Source organism: Manacus candei, unplaced genomic scaffold (assembly GCF_025592945.1).
Source record: "Manacus candei isolate 608988 ecotype Guabito, Panama unplaced genomic scaffold, ASM2559294v1 h1tg000022l, whole genome shotgun sequence".
Taxonomy (NCBI): Eukaryota; Metazoa; Chordata; class Aves; order Passeriformes; family Pipridae; genus Manacus; species Manacus candei.
Genome location: NW_026138070.1, coordinates 6,462,718 through 6,485,515, shown reverse-complemented (window position 1 = coordinate 6,485,515; position 22,798 = coordinate 6,462,718). Strand labels below are relative to the sequence as shown.

General features: G+C 63.4%; 1 protein-coding gene and 3 long non-coding RNA genes across 5 annotated transcripts; 3 read left to right on the top strand and 1 right to left on the bottom strand.

Annotated features, from left to right (window-relative positions):
- Positions 1–17: 17 nt before the first annotated feature.
- Positions 18–21,615, bottom strand: PHC2 (polyhomeotic homolog 2). Its single transcript, XM_051786162.1, is given in 16 exon segments — positions 18–804; positions 2,652–2,901; positions 4,460–4,601; positions 6,846–6,960; positions 7,067–7,196; positions 8,989–9,182; positions 10,579–10,735; positions 13,062–13,262; positions 13,264–13,397; positions 14,647–14,857; positions 14,929–15,033; positions 16,859–17,020; positions 17,105–17,182; positions 17,255–17,413; positions 17,501–17,682; positions 21,479–21,615. Coding segments are annotated over 15 exon segments (2,337 nt in total). The 5' UTR covers positions 17,645–17,682; positions 21,479–21,615; the 3' UTR covers positions 18–649.
- On the top strand, positions 1,257–1,888 carry LOC127470545 (uncharacterized). Its single transcript, XR_007904324.1, has 3 exons — positions 1,257–1,371; positions 1,616–1,737; positions 1,777–1,888. It is a non-coding gene; the product is annotated as an uncharacterized LOC127470545 (long non-coding RNA).
- Positions 4,706–5,497, top strand: LOC127470544 (uncharacterized). Of its 2 annotated transcripts, XR_007904322.1 has the most exons (4): positions 4,706–4,850; positions 4,882–4,974; positions 5,112–5,156; positions 5,354–5,497. It is a non-coding gene; the product is annotated as an uncharacterized LOC127470544 (long non-coding RNA). The 2 variants fall into 2 exon arrangements; XR_007904323.1 differs by lacking the exons at positions 5,112–5,156; positions 5,354–5,497 and adding an exon at positions 5,287–5,301 and having other exon boundaries at positions 4,708–4,850.
- On the top strand, positions 11,108–11,760 carry LOC127470546 (uncharacterized). Its single transcript, XR_007904325.1, has 3 exons — positions 11,108–11,141; positions 11,293–11,505; positions 11,640–11,760. It is a non-coding gene; the product is annotated as an uncharacterized LOC127470546 (long non-coding RNA).
- Positions 21,616–22,798: the final 1,183 nt, after the last annotated feature.

Genomic DNA, 22,798 nt, shown 5'->3' with positions numbered 1-22,798 from the left:
GGGGAGGGGGGGATCCATTTTTCTCTGGTTTTTTCCGTGTTTATTAAAAACAACCCAAAATCCAGCCCGGGAGGGGGGGAGGGGCCGGTTTGTTTTTTTTTTTTTTTTTCCTTTTTTTTTCCTTTTCTTTTCTTAAAAAGGCCGCGGGGGCCGTGGGGGGGTGGAGGGGCCGTGGGGGGGTCCTGACCTGCCCGGGGGGCCCCCCCTTCCCACCATCCTGTACTGAGGTGCCCCCAAACCGGCCCAGCGTGGGGGGGGGGGGGGTGAACCCCACCCCTCCTCAAGCCCCTTTTGGGGGGAGGGTCCAACCCCCCCTCCAGGGACCCCCAATCCCAGCTGGGGGAGGGGGGCTCACATTAAGGCAACCATCCTGCTTGGCCCTGCCGACTGGGGGGGGGGTGTGTGGGGGGCACAGGGGGGACACGGGGACCCCCCCACTCCCTGCCAGAGAAGAGGGGGTGACCCCCAGACTGTGAGGGGGGGGCTCTAAGACCTACGGGCTATTTACACACCCGGGGGGCTCCCCGGGCTCGGGTTGTGCTCACAAGGGGCTCCCCCTCCCCACCCCCTCCCCGGGGCTGGGGGGGTGTTTTGGGAGTCCCGTGGGGGGGGGGGGTGAAGGGGGTGTTTTGGGGGCTCCCCCGCCGGCTCAGGAGTCCTTGAGCATGTTGATGCGGGCGTAGATCTTGAGGGCGGGGCCCAGCTTGATGTTCATGGTGCTCATCAGATGGTCCTCCTTGAGCAGCAGCAGCGCCTGCCCGTCGATCTCCTGTGCCCGGAACTCCTCGGCGATCTCCTGGCAGCCTGCAGAGCCCGGGAACGCCGGCAGGGAACGTCAGCTGGGAGCTCAGCACCCCCCGGGGGGGATGGAGGGGGCAGCAGGCAGGGATCCTCCCCAAAAAATGGATGGGCGGGGCTGGCAGTGTGTGATTCCCCCCTCAGAGGGTTATCTCTGAGTAAATCCCCCCCAAAATGTTTGTATGGGGCTAGCAGTGTGTAAATCCCCCCCAAAATGTTTGTATGGGGCTAGCAGTGTGTAAATCCCCCCCAAAATGTTTGTATGGGGCTAGCAGTGTGTAAATCCCACCCAAAAAAATATATTTATGGGGTTACCAGGCAGTAAATCCCCCCAAAAATAGAGATATGGGGCTATCAGGGAGTAAATCCCCCCCAAAATATAGGTATGGAGTTATCAGGGAGTGATTCCCCCTCAGGAACACGTCTCTTGAGTAAATCCCCCCCCAAACGTATGTATGGGGTTAGCAGTGTGTAAATCCCCCCCAAAATATATTTATGGGGTTACCAGGGATTAAATCCCCCCAAAAATACAGATATGGGGCTATCAGGGAGTAAATCCCCCCAAAAATACAGGTATGGGGTTACCAGGCAGTAAATCCCCCCAAAAATACAGATATGGGGTTATCAGGGAGTAAATCCCCCCCAAAATATAGGTATGGGGTTATCAGGGAGTGATTCCCCCTCAGGAACATGGTTAGAGGGTTATCTCTTGAGTAAATCCCCCCCAAAACATATGTATGGGGTTAGCAGTGTGTAAATCTCCCCCAAAAAATATATTTATGGGGTTATCAGGGATTAAATCCCCCCAAAAATACAGGTATGGGGTTATCAGGGAGTGATTCCCCCTCAGGAATATGTTTATGGGGTTATCTCTGAGTGAATCCCCGCCAAAATGTATGTATGGGGTTAGCAGTGTGTAAATCCCCCCTAAAAATACAGGTATGGGGTTATCAGGGAGTAAATCCCCCCAAAATACAGGTATGGGGTTATCAAGGAGTAAATCCCCCCAAAAATATGGATGGGGTTATCTGTGTGTAAATTCCCCCCCCCAAACATATTTAGGGGGTTATCCATGTGTAAATCCCCCCCAGTACGTTTTTTACAGAGTTATCCATGAGTAATTCCCCCCCAAAAAATACACTTATGGGGTTCTCCATGAGTTAATCCCCCCCAAACACTTATGGGGTTCTCCATGAGTTAATTCCCCCCCCAAACACTTATGGGGTTCTCCATGAGTTAATTCCCCCCCCAAACACTTATGGGGTTCTCCATAATTCCCCCCCCAAACACTTATGGGGTTCTCCATAATTCCCCCCCAAACACTTATGGGGTTCTCCATGAGTAAATCCCCCCCAACCCACATTATTCCTGGTGATCTCTCTGAGCAGTTCCCCCAATCTCCACTCCTGAGGTTCTCCCTGAGCAGACCCCATCCCACCCCATCCCACCCCATCCACCCCATCCCACCCCACCCCATCCCATCCATCCCATCCCATCCATCCCACCCCACCCCATCCCATCCCATCCCACCCCATCCCACCCCATCCCATCCCATCCCATCCCATCCCATCCCATCCCACCCCATCCCATCCCATCCCATCCATCCCATCCCATCCCATCCCACCCCATCCCATCCCATCCCATCCCATCCCATCCCATCCCATCCCACCCCACCCCATCTCATCCCATCCCACCCCACCCCACCCCATCCCATCCCATCCCACCCCACCCCATCCCATCCATCCCATCCCATCCCATCCCATCCCATCCCACCCCACCCCATCCCACCCCATCCCATCCCATCCCACCCCACCCCACCCCGTTCCCGGGCCGTTCCCCACCCCATTCCTCACCGGGCAGGGAGCGGATGAACTCATACACGTCCTCCACGTTCCACTTGCTGGGCTCGCTGGGCAGGAAGCGGTGGCCGAGCCCGGGCAGGTCCCGGCCGTGCACGTCGGGCAGCTCCATGTCCCGCAGCTCCAGGTCCCGCTCCCCCTGCCGGCGCCGGGACGTGGAGGAGCTGGCGGAGATGGGCGACAGCGGCTCCTCGTAGCTCGAGTTGTCGGAGCAGCGGCTCGAATCCTCCTGGCTGTGGTTGAGCTGCGGCGACAACGACGGCGATAACGCGGGGACACGGCGGGGGCAGCGCCGGCACCAGCGCCCAAAACACGGGGACAAACCCCGACCTCAGGGCCCCAAAAACGGGGACAAACCCCGACCCCAGTGCCCCAAAAATGGGGACAAACCCTGGCTCCAGTGCCCCAAAAACGGGGACAAACCCCGACCCCAGTGCCCCAAAAACGGGGACAAACCCCGAACCCAGTGCCCCAAAAACGGGGACAAACCCTGGCTCCAGGGCCACAAAAATAGGGACAAACCCCGACCCCAGGGCCCCAAAAATGGGGACAAACCCTGGCTCCAGTGCCCCAAAAACGGGGACAAACCCTGGTTCCAGTGCCCCAAAAATGGGGACAAACCCCGACCCCAGTGCCCCAAAAATGGGGACAAACCCTGGTTCCGGTGCCCCAAAAATGGGGACAAACCCTGGTTCCAGTGCCCCAAAAATGGGGACAAACCCCGACCCCAGTGCCCCAAAAATGGGGACAAACCCTGGTTCCGGTGCCCCAAAAATGGGGACAAACCCTGGTTCCAGTGCCCCAAAAACAGGGACAAACCCTGGCTCCAGTGCCCCAAAAATGGGGACAAGCCCTGGTTCCAGTGCCCCAAAAATGGGGACAAGCCCCGGACCCAGTACCCACCCTATGTCCCCCCAGCTGGGGACAATGCCAGCCTTGGTGCCCACCCTGTGATCCCAAAATTCAGGGACAAACCTTGGCCTCACATCCCACTCCTGGTCCCCAGTTTGGGGACAAATCGCAGCCCCAGAGTCCCCTGAAATTCAGGGACAAACCACAGCCCCAGTGCCCCAAAAATGGGGACAAAGCCTGGCCTCAGTGTCCCCTGAAATTCAGGGACAAACCCCGGCCTCAGCACCCACCCTTATCCACAATTTGGGGACAAACCCTGACCTCAGGGCCCACCCCGTGTCCCCCTCAACTGGGGACAACCCCAGGCTTGGTGCCCACTCTGTGTCCCCAAAATTCAGGGACAAATCCCAGCCTTAGCTCCCACTCTGTGCCCCACAATTGCAGCCTCAGTGCCCGCAGCATGTCCCCAAAATTCAGGGACAAACCCCAGCCTTGGTGCCCACCCTGTGTCTCCAGAATTCAGGGACAAACCCCAGCCTTGGTGCCCACCCTGTGTCCCCAAAATTCAAGGACAAACCCCGGCCTTGGTGCCCACCCTGTGTCCCCAGAATTCAGGGCCAAACCCACCCCAACACCCACCTCGTGCTTCCCAAGCTGGGGACAAACCCCGGCCTCAGATCCCACCCTTGTCCCAAACGTGGGGGCAAACCCCAGACCAGGGACAAACCTTGGTGCCCACCCCAGGTCCCCAAAATCCAGGGACAAACCCCTGGCTCTGCACCCACCCTCGTCTGCAACGTGGGGACAAACCTGCCCCGGGTGCCCACCCCGTGTCCCCCAGCTGGGGACAAACCCCAGGCTCGGTGCCCAGCTCAGCCCCGGAATTCAGGGGCAACCCCCGGCCTCGGTGCCCCCCGTGCCCCCTTTGTGCCCCCTTTGTGCCCCCTCACCTGTTTCTTGCTGTCCTTGCCCAGGGGGGGGAGGGTCCCTTTGCAGCTGCGGCGCCGCCCGTGGGGGGGCCCCCCCGGTTTCTGCAGTTTGGTGCGGTCGGGGTGGAACAAACCCACCCTCTTGGTGCAGCCCACGTTGTACCTGCGGGGGGGGCGGCCCGAGGGGGTCACCCCGCGGGGAAGGGGGGCTTGGGGGGTTACCCCCACTCCACTGGGGGGGTTCAGGGTTACCCCCACCCCGCCAGGTGGGTTTTGGGGTTCTCTCCACCCCACTGAGGGGGATACGGGGGGATTTTGGGGGTATCTCTACCCCACTGAGAAGGGGCCCTGTGGATTTTGGGGTTACCCCCACCCTGCCAGGTGGGTTTTGGGGTTACCCCCACCCTGCCAGGTGGGTTTTGGGGTTACCCCCACCCTGCCAGGTGGGTTTTGGGGTTACCTCTACCCTGCCAGGTGGGTTTTAGGGTTACCTCTACCCTGCCAGGTGGGTTTTGGGGTGACCCTCACCCTGCCAGGTGGGTTTTGGGGTTACCCCCACCCTGCCAGGTGGGTTTTGGGGTTACCTCTACCCTGCTAGGTGGGTTTTGGGGTTACCCCCACCCTGCCAGGTGGGTTTTTGGGGTTCCCTCTACCCTGATGGGGTGGACGTCAGGTGGGTTTTTGGGGTTCCCTCTATCCTGCTGGATGTATTTTTGGGGTTCCCTCTACTCCAGAAAGAGTGTAGGAAGGGTGGGTGGATTTTGGGGTTACCCCCACCCTGCCAGGTGGGTTTTTGGGGTGACCCTCACCCTGCCAGGTGGGTTTTAGGGTTACCCTCACCCTGCCAGGTGGGTTTTTGGGGTTCCCTCTATCCTGCTGGATGTATTTTTGGGGTTCCCTCTACTCCAGAAAGAGTGTAGGAAGGGTGGGTGGATTTTGGGGTTACCCCCACCCTGCCAAATGGATTTTGGGGTTATCTCTACCCTGCTGAGTGATTTTGGGGATTATGGCAACCCCATCAGGTGGGTTTTGGGGTTCTCTACCCTGATGGGGTGGAAGTTAGGTGGATTTTGGGGGTTCCCCCACCCTGCCAGAGGGGCTGAGTTTTGGGGTTCCCTGTATCCTGCTGGGTGGATTTTTGGGGCTCCCTCTACTCCACTGAGAGTGTGGGAGGGGCAGGTGGGTTTTGGGGTTACCTTCACCCTGCCAAGTGGATTTTGGGGTTACCTCTACCCTACCAAGTGGATTTGGGGGTTATCTCCACCCTGCTGAGTGAATTTTGGGATTATGGCCACCACATCAGGTGGGTTTTGGGGTTCTCTCTACCTCGATGGGGGGGAGGTCAGGTGGGTTTTGGGTTTCCCTCTATCCTACTGGATGGATTTTTGGGGTTCCCTCTGCTCCACTGAGGGTGTGGGAGGAGCAGGTGGATTTTGGGGTTACCTTCACCCTGCTGGGAGGGGGGGGCTGGGTGGGTTTTGGGGTTACCCCCACCCCCAGATGGATTTTGGGGTTACCCCCATCCTGCTGGGAAGGGGGGACCAGGTGGATTTTAGGGTTACCTCCACCCTATCATGGGGATGTTGGTGGGTTTTGGGGTTACCCCAGCCCCCACAGATGGATTTTAGGGTTCCCCCTACCCTCCAAGTGTGTTTTGGGGTTACACCCCCCAGGTGTGTTTTGGGGTTACCCCCCCAAATGTGTTTTGGGGTTATCCCACCCCTCCAGGTGGATTTTAGGGTCCCCCCCACCCTACCAGGGGGATATTGGTGGGTTTTGGGGTTCCTCCCACCCCCCTAATAGATTTTAGGGGTTCCCCCCACCCCTCAGGAGTGTTTTGGGGTTACCTCCACACCCCCAGGTAGATTTTAGGGTTACCCCCACCCCCCAGGTGGATTTTGGGGTTACCCCCCTCCTGCTGGGAAGAAAGGGGCCAGATGGATTTTAGGGTCCCCCCACCCCCCAGGTGGACATTATGGTTCCCCCACCCCTCCAGAGGGATTTTAAAGTTACCCCCCCAGGACGTGTTTTGGGGTTACCCCCCTGTCCCCAGGGGGCTGTTGGGCAGACTTTAGGGTTACCTCACCCCCCCCAGGTGGATTTTAGGGTTACCTCACCCCCCCAGATGTGTTTTGGGGTCACCCCCGTCCCCAGGGGGCTGTTGGGTAGACTTTAGGGTTACCTCACCCCCCCCAGGTGGATTTTAGGGTTACACCCCCAGATGTGTTTTGGGGTCACCCCCACTCCCCCAGGGGGGTTTTTGGGTTACATCCCCCCCGATGGATTTTAGGCTTTCCCCACTCCCTCAATTGGATTTTAGGGAGTCCCTCCACCCCCCAGCTGGACTTTGGGGTTCCCCCAGGCGTGTTTTGGGGTTCCCCCAGGGGGGTGTTTGCCTCGGGGTTACCTCTTGGCACAGGCCATGGAGCAGAAGCGCTTGGAGCGCTTGAACTTGTAGGCGAAGTCGACGCGGCCGCAGAGCTCACACTTCAGCTTCGGGGGGTTCCCCTCCTCTTTGGACTCTGGGGGGCGTGGGGGGACACCCAGAGAGAGAAACCAGCCAGCTCAGCCCCCCTGCTCGCCGGGGAGGGGGGTTTGGGGGCGCTCAGGGGGGGATTTGGGCGCTACCTTGCAGGTAGGGCTCCTCCATGTCCGAGTCGGTGGTGGTGGTGTTGTCCTGCGGCGGGAGCTTGTCCGGGAGCAGCTCCTGCGCATACTGTTTGTGCAGGGCCCCCACCAGCAGCGACGAGCGCCCCACCTGCCACGGCACGGCACCTTGGGGGGGCTGCCCCTGCACCCCCACCCCGGGGACAGCCCCCCCTGCGGCCCCAGAGCCGGGGGGAACCGCCCCACTTCCCAAATGCGGGGAGGAGGACGAGGGTTGTGGGGCTGGGGGATGATAATGGGGGTGTGGGTTTTCATTTCCAGCCCCCTGAACTTGAGAGACACCCCCCTCTGCACCCACAGAACCTGCCTGACCTCCCTAGTGTAGGAAACCAGGAATGACAAGGGATGCAGTACCGGGGACGGCTCAGCCCCTTCCTGGGTGACAAAGAGCTCAGTAAGGTGGGTGAGGATTTGGGGGTCACAACTGTCTGGGTGCCCCATTCCCAACTCCCTAAAGTTGGGAGACTCCCCCTCCTGCAGCCACAGACACAGGAGAAACCTTCCAATTCCCTGAATCCAAGAATGAGGAAAAGGGACGAGAGCAGGGGATGCAGTACCAGGGATGGTTCAATAAGGTGGGTGAGGATTTGGGGGCTCACAACTGTCTGGGTGCCCTATTCCCAACCCCCCAAATCCAGGAACCCACTGCCCAATTCCCCAAATCCAGGAACAAGGACAGGTAAAGGGGGATATGCTACTGGGAACGGCTCATCCCTTTCCTGGACAATGAAGACCTCAATAACGTGGGTGAGGATTTGGGGGTTCCCAACTGTCTGGGAATGGGGCAGCCAACCCCTCAAATCCAGGAGGAAGGACATGGAAACGGGATACATTACCTGGAATGCTTCTGCCCCTTCCTTTATGCCTCATTCCCAACACCCCCAAGTGCAGGAATAAGGGTATGGATACAGGGATACATTACCTCGAATGCCTCGGCTCCTTCCTGGGTGATGAACCCCTCAATAACACGGGGGAGGATTTGAGGTTACCCCTCCAGACCCCACAGATCCAGAAGCCCTTTTGGGTGCCCCATTCCCAACCATCCAAGCCAGGAGCCCCTTCCCAAACCCCCCCCAAATCAAGGCATAAGAGTATGGACTGTGGGATGCATTCCTGGGAACAGCTCAGCCTTTTCCTAAGTGATGAAGCCCTCAATGATGTGGGTGATGATGGTTTGGGTGCCCCATTCCCAAGTCCTCAAATCCAGGAGCTCATTTCCAGCCCCACAATCCCTGGTACACAGATCTGGAAAGTGGCACACATTCCTGGGAACAGCTCAGCCTTTTCCTGGATGACAAATCCCACACTAACACAGGGGAGGATCTGGGGGTTCAAGATGGTTTGGACGCCCCAATCCCAACTCCCCAGTCCAGGAGCTCCTTCCCAACACCCCGAGCCCCAGAATCCAGGTAGAGACAGCAGGATACACAACTGGGAACAGCTCAGCCCTCTCCTGGATGAGGAACCCCTTGATAACACACGGCAGGACTTGGGGGTTCAAGGTGCTCCGGGTGCCCCATTCCTGACTCCCCCAGCCCAGATCCCCCTTCCCACCCCTGCAACCCCCGGGATACGTTACCGGGAAGGGCTCAGTGCCCTCCTGGATGACGAAGGCCTCGATGACACGGGTGAGGATTTGGGGGTTCAAGAGGATTTGGGTGCTCCATTCCCAACCCCCTAAATCCAGGAGCCCCTTCCCAGCACCCCAAACCCCAGAACAGAAGGGGGACAGGGGGATGCCTCAATGGGAATGGTTCAGCACCTTCCTGGGTGACAAACCCCTCGGTAACACAGGGGAGGATTTGGGGGTTCAAGCCATTCCCGACCCCCCCTTTCCCCCCGGGATCCCCCTTCCCACCCCCGCAAGCCCCGGGATACGTTACCGGGAAGGGCTCGGCGCCCTCCTGGATGACGAAGCCCTCGATGACGTGGGTGAGAATCTGGGGTTTCACGATGGCCTGGGGCGGTTTGTTCTCACCATTGTGGGGGGCGGCGCCGGCGACAGTGGCGGCAGCGCTGCCGGAGCCCGAGGTCATCCCGGGAATGCGGGGCTGCGCATGGAGGCGCTCGGGGGGCTCTGGGGACCCCCGGGGGGGACAGAGACACAAGGAGCGGGGTCAGGTGACGGTGACGCGGGGCCGTGATTTCCATACAGCTGGCACGGGCGGCAGCTGCGCCGCTCCCAGGGACCCCGGGAGGGGGGAGAGGGGGAAAGGGAACCCCGGAATAGCGCGGACACCCCAGGGAGGGCCGGGAAAGGCTCAGGGAGGCACCGGGTCTGCCCCGGTGAGGCCCCAGCCAGACTCGATCTCTCCCCGTAACACCCCAATCTCCTCCAGTAAATCCCCGATCTCCCCCAGCAAAACTCCAATCTCCCCCAGTAACGCCCCGATCTCCCCCAGTAACGCCCCGATCTCCCCCAGTGAGGCCCCAGCAGGGCTCCAGCAGGGCTCGAGCCAACCCCGGGAAGCCGCGATGTCCCCCCGCAAAGCCCCGAACTGCCCCGGCAAGGCCCCGGTCCATCCCGATAGCCCCGATAACGCCGCGGCAAGGCCCGACGTTCCCCGGTACGATCCCAGCACCTCCCGCCGGGCCCCGGCCCGGCCCGGCCCGGCCGACCCTCCCCGTGTCCCCTCGCGGCCGCCCCGGCCCGGCGGGCCCCGCTCGGCCCCGGCGGCCCCATCACCTTTGTCCGGCGGCGGCTCCCGCTCCGCCGCCCCTCCCTCGCCGGGGCCGCGGGGCCGGGCCGGGCCGGGGGCGGATGCGGAAGTGAGGTCAGAGCCTTGGCCGCCGCCCCGGGCCGGGCCCGCCCCGCTCGGCCCTCACTCACCGTGCGCTCAGCGGCTCGGGGGGGCCATGGCGGGGGGCCCGGGCCGGGGGGTGCGGCGGGAGCGGCCCCGGGAGCGGCTCCGGGAGCGGGGCCGGGGCCGAGCGGGGACAAAGGCGGTGGCACAGGGGGCGGGGCCAGGGCGGGACACGCCCCCTCACCCAGCGCACATTGGACAACGCCGCCGCGCGTGCCCCGGGGGCGGAGCCTCGGGGTGGCCTCGCCCCCTCCTCCACAGCTCGCCCACTCTCCCGCCCCCCCGCCGGAGGGGCGGAGTCTCGTGTTGAAGGGCGTGGCCATAGCCCACATAGGGCCGGGCCTAGCTTTATGACCACGCCCCCTCACAGCAGCCCGTACTCCCGGAGGGGCGTGGCCACTCTCCCCGAGGGGCGGAGCCTCCACCTATGACCGCGCCCGCTCCCCGCAGCCCGCGCTGTCGGAGGGGCCACGCCCCTCAGTATAATTCTATAGAAAGGGGCGTGGCACCGCAGTGACCACGCCCCCTCCCTGGAGCCACCTCCGCGTGTGAGGCTGGGCGCCCCCTGGCGGCCGCTGCGTTGAACCCGCCCCCCCCCCCCCAGTGTCCCCCGCGGGTGACCCCGCGGACACGCGGGGGGCTCAGGGACCCGTGGCCGTGGGGTCTTACCGTGGGCAGGGGGCCGCTCGCCCTCGGGGGTGGCGGGGCCCGCGGGCGCGGCGGGCGGGGACAGGGCGGGGGGCGGCGGCGCGGCGGGCGGGCTCTCGGCGCTCCTCGGCGCGGGCAGAGGGTCCCGGCGGGCGCCCTCGGGGACGCCGAGAGGGGGCTGCGGCGGCGGGGACACGGCGGGCACGGTCAGGGGTGGGCGGGGGACAGGGGTGCACAGGGGTGGGCACAGGGTCAGGTGTGCACAAGTGTGTGTGCAGGGTCGGGTGTGCACAGCGGTGTGTGGATCAGGGGGTGTGTGTGGATCAGGGGTGTGTGTGGATCAGGGGTGTGTGTGTGGATCAGGGGTGTGTGGATCAGGGGTGTGTGCATCAGGGAGGTGTGGATCAGGGGGGTGTGTGTGTGGATCAGGGGGGTGTGTGTGTGGATCAGGGGGGTGTGGATCAGGGGTGTGTGTGTGGATCAGGGGGGTGTGGATCGGGGGTGTGTGTGTGGATCAGGGGGGGTGTGTGTGGATCGGGGGGTGTGGATCGGGGGTGTGTGGATCAGGGGTGTGTGGATCAGGGGTGTGTGAGGATCAGGGGGGTGTGTGTGGATCAGGGGGGTGTGTGTGTGGATCAGGGGTGTGTGTGTGTGGATCAGGGGTGTGTGTGTGGATCAGGGGTGTGTGTGGATCGGGGGTGTGTGTGTGGATCAGGGGGGGTGTGTGTGGATCAGGGGTGTGTGGATCAGGGGTGTGTGGATCAGGGGTGTGTGTGTGGATCAGGGGTGTGTGTGTGGATCAGGGGGTGTGTGTGGATCAGGGGTGTGTGTGGATCAGGGGGGTGTGTGTGGATCAGGCGTGTGTGTGTGTGGATCAGGGGTGTGTGTGGATCAGGGGTGTGTGTGGATCAGGGGTGTGTGTGGATTGGGGGGGTGTGTGTGGATCAGGTGTGTGTGGATCAGGCGTGTGTGTGTGTGGATCAGGCGTGTGTGTGTGTGGATCAGGGGGGTGTGTGTGGATCAGGGGTGTGGGTGTGTGGATCAGGGGTGTGTGTGTGGATCAGGGGGTGTGTGTGGATCAGTGGGGTGTGGATCAGGTGTGCACAGGTATGGGCAGGGTGAGGTGTGGGTGGCACGGGGGCATGCACATGCATGGCTGGAGGGTGCACACGTGTGCCTGGGTTGGCCAAGCACATGCACACACGTGTGTCATCAGGCACACATGTCCACAACACACACACACAGAGTCTGGCACACACATGTGCATGCAGACAGTGCACACATGTGGGTGTGACACAGGTGTGCACACTCATGGAGCAGACACATGTACACACGTCAGGCAAACCTTTCTGCACACGTGTGTGCATGGACCAGGCACACACACTTGGATCTGGCACACGGGTACACACGTGTGCACACACATGTGTATGAGGTGGCAGGGGGGTGCACACACATGTCAGACGTCAGGATCAAGCACATGCACACGTGCACAGTTCACATGCACACACATGTGATGAATGAGGCCAAGCTGTGCACACACGTGTGCATGGAGCAGGTACACACATGCACAGCTCAGGTACACACGTGCACACCTGTACACATGTGTGGATCATACATGTGCAGGGTTGGGGCCCACCCCACCCCCCCGTGCACAGCTCAGGTACACACGTGCACACCTGCACACACGTGTGGATCACAATGTGCAGGACTGGGGCCCATCCAGACCCCTGTGCACAGACCAGGTGGTCACACACATGGTGAATGAGGTCAACCTGTGCACATACATGTGTGTGGAGCAGGTGCACACCTGCACAGCTCAGGTACACACGTGCACACCTGCACACACATATGGATCATACATGTGCAGGGCTGGGGCTCAACACCCCCCTGTGCCCAGGTCAGGTACACACGTGCACACACACACACAGTCACACCCCTGCACACCCACACACGTGTGCACATACCTGCCCCCCAAACCCCCCCTTTCCCACCCCAGTGCCCCCAGCCCTCCTCCCCTCCCAGGGAGTTTGGGGGTCCCTCACTGCAGGGGTTTGGGGGAGGGGGTTTGGGGGCCCCTCACTGTGGGGATCTGGGGGGGGTGGTTTGGGGACCTCTCAGTGCAGGAGGTTGAGGGGAGGTTTGGTGGGAGACTTGGGGGTCCCTCACCACAGGGGTTTGGGGGCTCCTCACTGTGAGGGTTTGGGGTGGGGAGGTTTGGGGATCCCTCACCAGGGGAGTTTGGTTTGGGGGGCTCCTCCCCATGGGGGTTTGGTTTGGGGTGGGGGGGTTTGGTTTGAGGGCCCCTCACTGTGGGGGTTTGAGTGGTTTTGGTTTGGGGCCCCCTCCCCTGGGGGTTTGGTTTAGGGGTTGTTTTGGGGGTGTCTCCCCAGGGGGGTTTGGTTTAGGGCAGGTCTGGGGGTCCCTGCCCTGGGGGTTTGGTTTGGGGGTTGTTTTGGGGTGTCTCCCAGGGGGTTTGGTGCAGGGGGGCTCTGGGGGTCCCTCACCGTGGGCCCGGCGGGCTGCAGCTGCAGGATGACGGCCGAGGCGTGCTGGAACTTGCGGGGGGGGGCCGCGTGGCAGCTGCCGGGGTGCCCGTTGGGGGGGCCCCCCTCGCCCCCCGCTCCCTGCAGGACCCCCGCCTTGGGCTGGGGGGCAGGGCCGGGGCTGGCAGGGGGCAGGGGCTGCAGCTGGGGGGCACCGGGGGGGGGCCGGGGGGGGCTGCCCGCGGGGGCCCAGCGGCTGCTGCTGCTGCTGGATCACGAACTGCTGCTGCTGCTGCTGGGGCTGCACCGGCTTCGGGGGCTGCTGCAGGAACTGGGGGGGCTGCAGCGGGGCGTAGGCTGCGGGGACAGCAGGAGGGACAGGGACCCCCCCTTTGTCACTGCCACCTCAGCCCCAAGGGAGCCCCCCAGGATCCTCCCCCCAAGGTGCTGCTCGCTCTGGTGCCCATGGACACCCCGCTGCTGCAGGATGGGGGGCTCGGGCTGCCCCGGGGTGGGGGGCCCACATTTTGGGAGCCCCACCAGTACAGCACCCCCCGGCTCCAGCACCCCATGGCCCACACCCTCACTGCCCCAGCCCCCCACACCCCTCTGCAGGGGCTCACCCTGGGATCCTGTGGGTGCTGAGACCCAGCCCCTGCACCCCACAGGACCCCAGGATCCCATGGGTGCTGAGACACAGTCCCCTGGACCCCACTGCAGGGACTCACCCCACAGACCTCAGGGTCCTATGGGTGCTGAGACCCAGCCCCCCACATCCCACAGGACCCCAGGATCCTATGGGTGCTGAGACCCAGCCCCCCACATTCCACAGGACCCCAGGATCCTATGGGTGCTGAGACCCAGCCCCCCACATTCCACAGGACCCCAGGATCCTATGGGTGCTGAGACCCAGCCCCTGGACCCCACTGCATGGGTTCACTCCATGGAACCCCGAGATCCTATAGGTGCTGAGACCTTGCACCCCATACAACCCCAGGATCCTATGAGTGCTGAATCCCACATTCTCCCACCCCATGGAACCCCAGGATCCTATGGCTGCTGAGACTCAGATCCCCCCACCCCACAGGACCCCATGATCCTATGGGTGCTGTGACCCCCCCCCCACACCCCACTGCAGGGGCTCACACCACAGGACCCCAGGACCCCATGAGTGCTGAGACCCAGCCCCCCTGGACCTCACTGCAGGGACTCACCCCATGGAACCCCATGATCCTATGGGTGCTGAGACCCACCCCATTGCAGGGGCTTACCCCACAGGGCTCTGGCACCCTATGGGTGCTGAGACCCACCCCATTGCAGGGGCTTACCCCACAGGACTCTGGCACCCTATGGGTGCTGAGACCCCCCCAGGCAGTGCCCCTGCCGAGGTGGGAAGGACCCACAAGGTCCCAGATCCAGGCAGGGCCACAATCCCTGGGTTCACCCTGCCCTGGTGTCCGAGCACCCAAAGCATGGATGTGTCCCCAAATGGGTACCCGGGGGTGCTGCCCCCACAAACGGGCGAGAGAACCATCATTAATTTCAGAGCGACCCCCTCGTGCCCCCCAGCCCTCAGGGGTGCCCCCTCCCCTGGCACAGCCCTTACCTGTGGTGACGAGCGGGTGGGCGGTGGCGGGGGCAGCGCGGGCCAGGGGGTGGGCGCGGGCCTCGGGCCCCTCGGCCTTTTTGAGGTGCTCAGCAGGGGGGTCGGGCGGGGGGCCCCGGGGGGGGCCGGCCCGGGGGGGGGCACCCCCGGGGGGCTTCATGGCCAGGGCGGGGAGGTGGGGGCCGGCGGGGCGCAGGGCCAGGCTGTGCACCTGCAACGGCAGCGGGTCAGGGCGCGGGGCAGGGCCGGGGCTGGGCAGGGCCGGGGGGGCGGGGGGCTCACCTGGGGGGTGCTGGGGGGCGGGGCGGGCGCTGGGGCCGCAGGAGGGGCCGGCGCGGGGCTCTCGGGCCGGACGGCGCTGACGGGGCCCGTGGGCGTGAAGATGAGCTGGGGGCACAGACAGGGGGGTGGGCCCTCAGGGCAGGGTGGCACCCCAGGTGTGAGTCCTCTCTGTGTCCCTACAGGGTGGTACCCCCTGTGTGACCCCCCCCAACATCCCTACAGGGGTGGCACCCCCTGTGTGACCCCCTCTATGTCCCTGTGGGGTGGCACTCACTGTGTGACCCCTCTTGTGTCCCTACAGGGTGGCACCCCCTGTGTGACCCCTCTCCATGTCCCTTACAGGGTGGCACCCCCTGTGTGACCCCCTCTATGTCCCTGTGCGGTGGCACTCCCTGTGTGACCCCTCTTGTGTCCCTACAGGGTGACACTCCCTGTGTGACCCCCTCTATGTCCCTGTGGGGTGGCACCCCCCGTGTGACCCCTCTCCATGTCCCTACAGGGTGGCAACCCATGTGTGACCTCCCTACATGTCCCTACAGGATAGAACCCCTTGTGTGACACTCCTCTGTGTTCTTATGGGGTGGCACCCCTTGTGTGACCCCCCTTGTGTCCCTATAGGGTGGCACCCCATGTGTGACCCTCCTGTGTGTCCCTATGGGGTGGCACCCCATGTGTGACCCTCCTGTGTGTCCCTATGGGGTGGCACATGTGTGTCCCACTAATTGTGTAGGGGGACCCCTAGAGGGTCTGGGCACCCCCAAAGGAATGGGGAGCACCCTATAGGGTCCAGACAGCCCCTACAAAAGCAAAGAGCACCTGCTTGGGCACCCCCCGATGGGGCTGTGGGTGCCCTGTGGGATCTGTGCACCCCCAGTGGGGTGTGGGGCACCCTATATGGGGGTCGGGTCCACTCAGCAGGGTGAAGGCACCCCATGAAGTCTACAGACCCCACAGCAGGGGTGAGGAGCACGCCGTGGGCTCTGAGCACCCCGCACTGCTCTGATGGGCACCCTATGGGCTCCCCACAAGCTGAGACCCATCCTCTGGGGTCTGGGCACTCTGTGGGGTTCAGCAACCTTCACTGGGGTGACGGGCACCCTATGGGATTTGAGCACCCCATGCATAGCAATGAGCACCCTACAGGGTCAGGACCCATTATAGGGTCCCAGGCACCCCACAGCAGGACCACAGGCACCCTACGAGTCCCGGCCACCCCACAGTGAGACAATGGGCACCCCATGAGTCCTGAGCACCCCACAGCAGAATGATGAGCACCTGGTGGGTCCCAGCTACCCCACAGTGGGACGATGGGCACTCCACAGGTCCTGGGCACCCCACAGGGGGATGACAGATACCCTACAGTGACATGATGGGCACCCCATGGGTCCTGGCCACCTTGCTGCAGGACCATGGGCACCCTATGGGTCCTGGACACCCCACAGTGGGACAACAGGCACTCCATGGGTCCTGGGCACCCACAGCAGGATGATGGGCACCCCACAAATCCTGGGCAGCCACAGCAGGATGATGGGGACCCTATGGGTCCTGGGCACCCCACAATGAGGCAATGGGCACCTAATGGGTCTGGACACTCTACAATGGGATGATGGGCACCTGATGGGTCCCAGCCATCCCACTATGAGATGATGGGCCTCGCATGAGTCCTGGGCACTGCACAAGAGGATGATGGGCACCCCGCAACTCCTGGGCACCTATAGCACGATGACAGGCACCCTAGGGGTCCCAGCCACCCTGCTGAAGGACCATGGGGACCCTATGGGTTCTGGGCACCCCACAGTGGGCCGGTGGGCCCCCCATGGGTCTTGACCATGCGACAGCAGGATGCCAGGCCCCCTGTGGGTCCTGGCTGCCCCTCACCACGATGCCCTCCACGTCCCATGCACCCCCGGTGCCGCAGGGTGCCCCTTACCATCTGTGCCCGCAGGTACATCTGTGCCTGGCTGGCGGTGAGGGCGGGCGAGGCGGCGTTGCCCAGCAGCACCGCCTGCTGCGCGATGCCCGAGGCGCCGGGGCCCACGCTCTGCGCCCGGTTCAGCAGCTGGGCCGCCGCCGGAGACGTCGCCAGGTTGATCTGGAACGGGGCGTCAGGACAAGGTCAGGGTGCTGGCACAGGGGGGTGCTGCCGTGCCAGGTGCCCAGGGGCCGGGGGACTGACCGTGGGCTGCTGTGCCGGGGCGGGCTGGGCGCCGTTGCCCGCCGAGGAGCCGCTCTGCCGGTTCGCCGCCAAGCTCGCCTTGGGGGGAAGCGGAACGGTGAGGGAGTGTGCCAACCCCGAGCACCCAGGGGTGCCCCGGGGCGGCCCTACCTGCTGGACGGCGGCCAGGCTCTGGAGCTGGGCGCTGGTGAGGTGCTGCTGCTGCAGGGCAGCCGTCTGCAGCATGAGGTGCTGCTGCTGCGCCGCGTACATCTGCTGCAGGTACTGCGCCGCCGTGTTGGGCTGCCGGTGCAGCGCCTGCTGGATCACCTGTGGCGGGGGGCAAACGTGGCCCTGGGCAGCGCCACGACCCACCCGGAACCCTCCCGGCCCCCCGCAGGGCCCCCCCGGCCGTACCTGCACGGTCTGGCGGTCGGGGATGCCGCTGTACACGGAGATCTGGGGCCCGGGCGGGCGCGTGGCCGCGGTGCTGGCGGCGGCCGGGGCGCTGCCCCCGGAGCTGCTGGCGGGGGCCGGCGCAGGGAGCTGCTCGTTCTCCATGGCGGGAGCGGGGCGGGGGAGCGCGGGTCAGGCTAGAGCTGGGGGGGAAAGGGGGGAGAGGGGCACCCTGCAGCACCCTGGGGCTGGGCTGCCGGGGTGACAGGGGCACCCCGCAAAAGCCCGTGGCCAGGCGAGGGCCAGGGGGCCAGGACTGAGGAGGAGGAGGAGGGTGGGATGGAAGAAGAACAGCAGGAGGCCCCCCGTGGTTCATCCTCCTGGGAAAACACCCTGGAGGACAGGGAATGGGAGGATGGACAGAAGGAGGGATGGACAGGACAGAGGGAAGAGAGACGGAGCTGAGGAGGTAGAGATGGACAGAAGGATGGTCTGGAGGAGGAGTGGGATGAAGGGATGGACAGACAAAAGGAAATGAAGGAAGGAGGGAAGGAGAGAGAGAAATGAGGGAAGGAGGGAAGTAGGAAAGGGTCAAAGAACAGACGGGTAGAAGGAAGTAGGGAAGAGATGGAAAGAAAGAGACCAAGGGAGAGATGGAAGTAGGAGAGGACAGACAGAAGGACAGGTGAAAGTAGGAAAGCAATGAAGGGAAGGATGGAAGGAGAGACAGAATGACAGACCAGAGGAGGAGAGGGATGGACAGAAGATGGATGGATGGATGGATGGACAGAAAGGGGAAAGGGATGGGAGGGGGGAGGAAGGATTGATGGAAGTAAGGAAGGAGGAAAGGGAAGGGCAGAAGGAAGGATGGAAGGAATGATGGATGGATCTAAGGGTGGAAGGAAGGAACAATGGATGCACGGACAGAAAGACAGACAGAATGAGGAAAGGAACCAAGGACAGAAGGGAAGGCTGGACAGAAGGAGGGAAGGAAGGGAGGGACCAAGGGATGGAGGGAAGGACAGACAGACAGGAGGAAGTATGGCCAGATGGAAAGACACAAAGGAGGGAGAGAGGGATGGAAGAAAGGCCAGGGAGGATGCAGGGACACAAGGAAGGACAGACAGAGGGGAAGGGAAGATGGGAGGAAGGGCAGAAAGGGAGGAAGAAGAGGGATGAATGGATGGCAGGAAGGGGATAGGCAGTGGGACAGAAGGACAGGAGGAGGACAGGGACAAAGGGACAGTGCTGGGGGGTTTGTGGGCAGCACCCCCATTGCTGCCACCACAAGGCTCCGTGGTCACCAAGAGCCACACATGGCCACCGTGCTCCCACCCACGTCAGCCGTCCCTGCCGAGCCCTGCAGTGCCACTGTCACACGTGTCACCACAGCAGGACCAGGCACAGTGGGGTGGGGCACTGCAGACCATGGGGGGTGGCCTTGGTGGCCACAGGGGGTGGCCAGGCCATCCTAGCCACCCCCAGCCCCAGCGTGGCAGCCAAGGGATGTGGCAGTGGTGACGTCCCGGCCTCGGTGGCCTATGGGCCGTGTCCCCTGGGGGTGCCACTCCCAAAGCACAGGTGGGACATCCATCGGTGTCCCCAGCCCTGGGTGTGGCCTGTGACACTTCCCACCCTCTCCTCTGAGTCCTGGCACGTGCCCACCACGAGCTGGAGAGATTTTGGGCAGCCCCTTCCCTGCTGGGCAGCCCCGGACCCCTTTTGTCCCCGCTGGTGGCACTGGGGTGACACGGGGTCACCACACTGCCCAACACAGAGGGACCATGCCAGGCCATCCAGAGCCAATCCCCCCGGGATGGGCACAGCCCAGGAAGCCCCTGGCAGCTCCCACCCTCTGTGGTTGGAACCCCCACCCTCACCCACACCAAAACCCCTGGGAATTTGGGGTGTCAGAGGGGGCAGCTCACTTTTGACCCACGGGTGACAGAGGAAACCTGCTCCACTCCCCCCAAAAACCCCAAAACATGAAACCCATCCAAAACAACAAACAGGGAAGATCCCGAAATCTTCAGGAACCAGCGGGACACAGCAGGATGGGGGGACATGGGGGGATCCCCCAGCTGGAACAGGGAGGAACCACAGAGCTGGAATTCCTGATCTGAGCCCAAAATGGGGGGGGGGGGCAGAACAATGTGGGGGTGGGGAAATCATGGGGGGGTGTGGAATGAGGGTACACACAGGATAGAGGGGGGAATATGGGATGGGGGGAGGAATATGGGATAGAGAGGGGAATAATAGGGGGGTGCAAGATGTAGGTGAGGGCTGGGATCTGGTGGGGGAGTGGGAGAGAAGGGGGGTCAGAGACAATATGGGGGGGTCAGAGATAATAGGGGGGGGTCAGAGATAAGAGCAGGCACTGGAATGTGATGGTGGGGGGTGGGAAATAATGCTAAGGGGGTGTGAAACCAGAGGAGGGGGTGCAAGATGGTGGGGAGGGGAGGAAAACACTAATGGGGGATGGGAAAGAAGAGAGTGGGGTCAGATACAATAGTGGGGGTCAGAGATCATATGGTGGCACTGGAACATGATGGGGGGTGGGCAATAATAATAATAATAATAATAATAATAATAATAATCATAATCAGGGGGTGCAGAAGCAGAGGAGGGGGTGCAGGAGGATGGGGAGGGAGGAGACATGGGTGGGGGTGGGATGGACTGGGGGTGGGTGGGAAGTGAGGGGTCAGAGAGGAGAGAGGGGGGTCAGACAGGACAGGGAGCAAATTAAAAGGAGGGTGCAAGATACTGGTGGGGAGTGGGATACAAGAGAGAGGGGTCAGGGATAATAAAGGGGTGGTCAGATAAAAGAGCAGGCATTGGAAAATAATGGGGAGTGGGAATAATAAGGGGGTGTGAAATCAGAAAGGGGGTGCAGGATGGGGGGGTAAAATAGGGGCTGGAAAACACTAGTGGGGGTGGGAGAGAGGAAAGGGGGGCAGGGATAATATGGGGGGTCAGAGATAATATGGGAGGGCCAGAGATAAGAGCAGGCACTGGAATGTTATGGTGGGGGGTGGGAAATAATAATAAAGGGGTGTAAAATAAAAGGGGGGGATGCAAGATGCTGGTGAGGGGTGGGACATGATTGTGGGGGGAGGAAAACACCAGTGGAGGGTGGGATATAAAATAAGGGGGGGTCTGATATAATAGTAAGAACTGGAATACAAGGGGTGGGCAATAATAATAATAATCATAATCAGGGGGTGCAGAAGCAGAGGAGGGGGTGCAGGAGGATGAGGAAGGGGTGGAGACATAGGTGGGGGTGGGTGGGAAATGGGGGGTCAGACAGGAGAGAAGGGGCCAGAGATAACAGCAGGCACTGGAATATGATGGTGGTGGGGGGGTAATAATAATAATAAAGGGGTGCAGAAGCAGAGAAGGGGGTGCAAGATGGTGGGAACTGGGGGGGAAACACTAATGATGGGTGGGATAGAAGACGAGGGGTGAGATACAATAGTGGGGGGGAGGTCAGACAGGGGGTCTGAGATAATACGGGGGCACTGGAACAAGATGGTGGGGGGTGGGCAATAATAACAATAATAATAAGGGTGTGCAGAAGCAGAGGAGGGAGTGCAGGAGGCTGGGGAGGAGGGCAGACAGGGCTGGGGGGGCACGGGGGCTCTATGGGGTCTCTAAGGGGTCTTTCTGGGGGCTCTGTGGGGTCCCTATGGGGTCTTTCTGGGGGCTCTGTGGGGTCTCTAAGGGGTCTTTCTGGGGGCTCTCTGGGGTCCCTATGGGGGCTCTCTGGGGTCCCTATGGGATCTCTAAGGGATCTTTCTGGGGGCTCTCTGGGGTCCCTGTGGGGTCTTTCTGGGGGTCGCGGAGCGGCGCGGCCCAGGCGGGTAAACTGAGGCACGGCGCGTGCGCATGCGCGTCCCCCCCTTTCGCCCCCCCCACCCCTCCCCTCCCTCAGAGCCCCCCCCCGGCCCAGACAAAGCCCGGCGGGGCCCGGCGGCGGCGGCGGCGGCACAGCGCGGGTACCTGCGGGCCGGGCCGGGCGAGGCGGCGGTGCCATGGCCCGGAGGAGGGTCCCGTTGCGGGGTCGGGGGGTGCCGTGGCGGGCGGGGGTCCCGGCGGGGCCGGGCCGGGCCCGCTCCCTCCTGTCCCTCCTCCTCCCTTCCCTCGGCCCGTCCCTCCTCCCTCAGGCGGCGGCGGCGGCGCGAGGCCGCGCCTCATTTGCATGCCCGCGTCACGTGGGGCCGCCTCCGGCCAATCGCCGGCACGCCCCGCCCCTCCGGGACACGCCCACCCCGCGCCGCGCGCGTTCGCCATGGCAACCGAGGGGGGGGCGAGGGGAGGAGGGGGATGGTCGTCATGGTAACGGGGAGGGGAGGGAGGGGGAGCGGATGGGAATGAGGGGAGGGGGACGGGATGGGTGGGGAGGGGGGAAGGGGAGGCGGGGGTCCGGGGAAGGTGCTGTCTGGGGGCACCCCCGGGATGCCCGGGCACGGGCCCGGTGGGATGCGGTGGCGGGGGGATGGTGGCACCGGGCCCTGGTGCTGCCTGCGCTCACCCCGAGGATGCTCAGGGCCGGTAGTGGGGGAATGCGGTGGCGGGGGGATGGTGGCACTGGTCCCCGGTGCTGCCTAGGGTCACCCGGGGTCACCCCGCGGTGCCCAGAGCCGGGACTGCACCGCAGGGATGGTGGCACCGGGCCTCGCCGCCACCGGGGGTCACCTGGGGTCACCCCGGTGTTGCCCAGGGCCGGGACCGGTGGGGGGCGGCGGGAATCCGATCCCTAGTGCCGTTTGAGGACCCCCCGGTGATGCCCAGCGCCGGGACCGGCGGCAAGCCGCAGCGTGGGGATGATGGCACCGGTCCCTCGTGCTGCCCGGGGTCACCCGGGGTCACCCCGGCGATGCTGAGGGTCGGCACCGGTGGGAAACTGCAGCGTGGGGATGGTGGCACCGGTCCCTCGTGCTGCCTGGGGTCACCCGGGGGTGCTCCCGGGGCTGCCCGGGGCCGGGACCGTCGGGATGCTGCACCGGAGGGACGGGGACACCGGTCCTCGATGTTCCCCGGGGTCACCCCGAGGTACTGAGCCCCGGTACCGGCGGGATGCTGCTGCACGGCGGGGCTGGCACCAGTCCCCTGTGCTCCGGAGGTCACCGGGGGGGTCCCCGGGGCTGCCCGGGGCCGGTAGTGGCGGGAGGTGGCGGTGGGAGGTGTCACCGGAGCGGGGGGTCTGTCCCCGGTGTTCCCGGGTGTCCCCGGGGGTCTCAGGGCCGGTGCCGGTGGGAGGTGGTGGCGGGGGGGGGCGGTGGCACCTCTCCCGGTGCTCCCGGGGGTCACGGCGGGGCT